Genomic DNA, 4,717 nt, shown 5'->3' on the forward strand with positions numbered 1-4,717 from the left:
GAATAGAGTCAAGGAGGAAAAATGGATTTGGTGCTCAGCTGAGAAGGTAATTGCAAATCAAGTGTAAGACAGAGAACAAAGAGCAAAAGGAGTTCTATCTTACAGAGAGAAATACCATTTACTACTTATTAGGCACTGCAAGCATAGAGTTTTCTTTGTGTTTGTGGGCTGAAAAACATAAAAGACGTACGCTACAAGATTTTCAGAAATACAGTTTTTCATGCAGGAAGAATGTGGAAGAGATTTGAATTTAAGTGTCGAAGTCATCCTTTCTTTATCCAATAAAGAATAATTTTAACTCTGTTTAAAATGTTTTCCCCACTGTCAGGGTCCACAAACATATGCGGGGAACCTGATGGTTCATTTTAGGATCTCAGAGCGCAAAAGACACAGCAGGGGACTTTTTTACCCTTTCTAAAACACAATGTATCACCTTCACATCATGATGAACTGTTACTAAAGTTTTCTGTCCATTTTCCTTAATCCTTTTCAAAATTCCCATTAAGTCCTGGTGAAGCAACAATTGCTTAACCAAAGTTAAATTCATTCCAATGGGGACAGGCATTATCTGATGAATCAGTGTAAAGTTAGATTGTAAAAGGTGATAGGAAGTAACTGGGGCTGTGTAAGAAAAGTCACATCCCGTGATTATGGTAAAATTACAAACACAAAAATTTGAATGATTCCTAAGATTCACTGCTACATTTTCTACAAGCACTTAATCACAAGCAGTCCTCACACAAGCACATCCATTGCCTATATACACAAGCACTGTTTCAGGAGCTTCGTTAGGGTGTACTTCAAAGTGACAAATGTTTTGCTCTGTGTCTAAGCAGATGTCTTGAGCTATGATTGCATTACCTTCACAAATGAAACCTTGTTGCTCCCTAACAACACAAGCTTCTAAATTAACAGTTTGCCATTTTTCCCCAATTTGACGGGCCCATTCCCTATGCTCGGAAGGATAGAGAATGGCTCCATCATGATTTATACCTAATGCAATGATCGGGAATATCGAATGCACAGAAGCATTGCATATTGTTAACACAAAAGCTGTAACTGTGTTGGTATTGGGGTTATAGGTAAAGTTCACCAATTTCCACCAGGATTGGAATTCCCTTTCAAAAGCATTTGCATTATCCCAAATTATTTTCCGAATTTCAGTAGGGAAGGTGTCTTCCTCACCTTCCCTTATGATTGAGGTAACAACTGTTTTCATCCAAAGCTGTGCCTGGATGCAGCCGAAAGCCAAAAAAAATATTGCTTTGAGCAATGCCAATTGTATAATATCAAGTGTATCAATTAACAATTTGTGATAATTTAAATTCACCTTTTCCCAATTTGGTAATGTGTTTGATAGCAACCACTGATGTGTCCCCAAAGCGGACAGAGAGGACTGCAGGGGTTGTTGTAATTTGGTAAAATCTCTAATTGTGGCAACCAATTTATTAATTAATCAATACTGTTTAGAATTCCCGTTTAAAATATTTATCATGGTTTATATGACCTTCATGTCCCTCGGAGTTCTCCTGTGAAAAGTAAGCACAACAGAATCTGCAACCAGGAGGCAGAAAATTAGCATGATGGAAATTATCCAGCGTGTATTTATTTGATACTCTTTCCCTAGAGCATCAAGGAGTACCCATGTGTATTTATTCAGAGGGGTTTTTAGCACTAGTGGTACTTCCCCTGCAGTAGGGAATTCCACAAAAACAGATTGTCCAGGGTAATGTGCTGGATTGTTGGGATCACTTGTTCCCCTCAGTGAGGGAACTCTGCCTAGAGCTGTTGGGCAAAAAGCAGAAGCACCAGTAAACCAAGGATTTGCTGACTGCTCAGGGGAAAAGGGAGGGGTAATGACTGAGGCAGGTTTTCTTGGATGCCATCCAAGTTTTCTACTTCTTGTATTGTCAGGTTTTTCACAGCTCCTTCAGTTATTGAGAAGATGTTACAATGATGTTCAATCTGCTGTAACTGATTAACTCCTCTGCTACTTCACTCCATGTCCAAACTTTGCAGCTGCTGTTAGATTGTGTGCTAGGAGTAGCAAAAGGCGGGAGTCACTGGAGTCAGTGGAACCGGTTTGATCACTTGCATGTCCAAGAAATCTTTCAAGCCTGTCTACTGGGGTGATAGACGCTATTGTTTTTTGAAGGAGAATTGCTGTTGGTTTAAGTGATTCTGGCAAACCTCGAATTAGGGGGGGTCATAATTTCAGGTTTGACAGGCTGCTGCATTGGTGACTCATAGCCAGAAAATAATTTTCTTTCATGTATCATTTGCAAGCATGCAGCTTTGTGGAGGTTTTCTAGCAGTTGGTCTGAGGTGCTGACAATTGCCAGAGAGTCGCCCCTCTCAAGGGGGCTTAGTCCCACTGCCCAGTAAGCTGCACGCTGTGTCAGGGACCATGGAGCACGTGTGTTCCCTGTTGTTAAGAAAACTCCATGTCCCCAATAGCCACTTGCTTCTTGTTCACTTAATTTAATTTGGTCACCTCCAATGAGTGAAACTCTAAAAACATACTCCGTCTTTGATTCACTAGGGAGGCGGGAGTATTCCTTTTTTATTTTAGCTAGTTCAGTGGCTGTGTATGGTATTTCTTTGGTGGTTATGTGGGGATCACGATCCTCCTCATTTATATAGTTATATTCTGTTTTAATGAGAGGTCTCAGGTTGGGACAACAGTGTTCCCCACAATTTTGCATGTGTACCAATTCCTTCTGAGGGTATATCTATTTGATATGTATTTGATATCTATTTCTACGGGGTTTAAATTTTTTTTGTTCGCTCTTCTGCAAGGGAAATCTGCAGCAAATAAAGCTGATTTTCTTTCTGTTCCAATTGTTTTTGCAGAACTTCTACCAAATTTTGCAGGGAGTCTACTACTGCATTTTCTTCACTTACCCGTTTAAGATGGGTTTCTATGGCTGCCGAAAGACAGGCCCCCAAAACTGAGCAAAGGATAGTTTTATTTCTGCCCAGTTTAAATCTAGCATCATGTTGCGAAGAATATATTCTATCTACAATGTTTTCCAAATTAAACCAATTCTTCTGTGCCCATCTTTCTCCGGCTGGGGAAGGTCTAGCACCATGTTTTGCAAGCAAAGCATAACATGCATCCTTATGTTTTTCAGTCATTTTGGTGAAGGGACAATAACCGCTCACAGGGAGGTATGCTTAAAGTTACACACTGCACAGCGCACACTGTGACTACCTTCCTTCCCTGAAATGGGTGAGGAGACCTGTCTGCTTGGGAGGCACTCCTTAGTTGCATACAACTGTTGTTTCCTCAACTACACCAAGCAGTCCACATATTTTATACAACAACAACAACAAAAAAGTCCCATCTTTTGCACAATGAGATCTTTTAGGAAATCCTGATGACAGGGAATGCTCTTCACCTGGGCGTACACAGTTTGCGGGAATTTTCCCTCGCCCCCCCTTGCTTTCTAACAGCGCTCACCGAAGAGGCGTGCTAGGTGCGGCTGAGACGAGGGTCCTTCCCCTGTTACAGACTATATAAAACCCACAACTCCTCTGTCTATCAGGATCCTGTCCGTGACGCCAATTTATGTCAGGGTCCGCAAACATATGCGGGGAACCTGATGGTTCGTTTTAGGATCTCAGAGCGCAAAAGACGCAGCAGGGGACAACTCAATACAACAAAAAATGCACCTTTATTTAGTGCCACCAAAATGTGATAGTGGGAGAGAAAATAGAGAATAGTAAGAAAGATAGAAAAGAGGGTAAGGGATTATAGCTACCAACGTGGAGGGCCAAGTCCTCGAGGCCGAGATGCCTATAGACGGGGTTGTTCTCCAGTGGGGTGTACACGAAAGTGAGCAGGGGTCTCCAGGGTTTTATAGGTTGGTCAAGGTGGGGAACAAAGCGAGTGGCACAAAGCCAAAGCAGGAGCCACCTGTGTTGAGGCAAAGCAAGGGGCCCAGAGCCAAAATAGGAGTCACCTGCATGCAGGTTGAGACAAAGGAGAGTCACAGGGCCAAAACCGGAGCCACCTGCGTCGAGGTTGGGCACTCAGGGACAAGCTGCACACCGTACGTGGCGTACTCAGGTATGGGAGGACCAGTTTGGGCAAGTAGCCTTGGCTCAGTCCACTGTGACCAGTTCCATTGCTCTTGCACTCCATTCTCATGGAGATGCATACCAGTCCTCCGAGACTTGGCAAACATTCTGCCTCAGCCAGGCCAGGGCTCCTTTCAGAGTCTGGGATCTCAGTCCTCAGTCATTGGAGACAGTCGTGAGGCATATCACATCCTTGGACAGACTCTGACACCCACTTAGTTGTTTGGGGGGTTTCTCCCTCTCCCCCAGTGTCCAATTTAGTAGGTGGAAGTATAATCAAGATATTATTGAAGGGCTCAGCTTATGAAGGATGCTGCCATAAATGGATATTACTTGATATGATAAAATATTCCATGTTTGCAATTGTTTTCATGGGCATAATGGCCTTGTGAAAATCCTAATTATTGTAGTCAGTTATGCTACACATGTGTCTTTTGGGTTTTAATGACATTCTTCTTGGGGGGGGTGGTGGTTTGTGTTTATTTGTTTGGGGGGGTTGGTTTTTGATGTGGGGGGGGTTGTTTGTTTGTTTGTAGGGGTTTGTGTGTGTGTGTGTGTTTTTGTTACACTCTAGCAAAGATGTTAAAATGCAGTGGAGAAATAACTTGCAAGAGTGTTTACATATTTTCCAGTT

At 42.5% G+C, this 4,717-nt stretch overlaps 1 protein-coding gene across 1 annotated transcript; it reads right to left on the reverse strand.

The window, feature by feature from the left end:
• Window positions 1-1,990: 1,990 nt before the first annotated feature.
• Window positions 1,991-4,021, reverse strand: LOC136373846 (uncharacterized). The gene is given in 3 exon segments (XM_066338863.1): window positions 1,991-2,203; window positions 2,205-2,732; window positions 2,779-4,021. Coding segments are annotated over 3 exon segments (1,101 nt in total). The 5' UTR covers window positions 3,139-4,021.
• Window positions 4,022-4,717: the final 696 nt, after the last annotated feature.

The sequence above is a fragment of the Sylvia atricapilla genome, chromosome Z (genome assembly GCF_009819655.1).
Source record: "Sylvia atricapilla isolate bSylAtr1 chromosome Z, bSylAtr1.pri, whole genome shotgun sequence".
NCBI lineage: Eukaryota > Metazoa > Chordata > Aves > Passeriformes > Sylviidae > Sylvia > Sylvia atricapilla.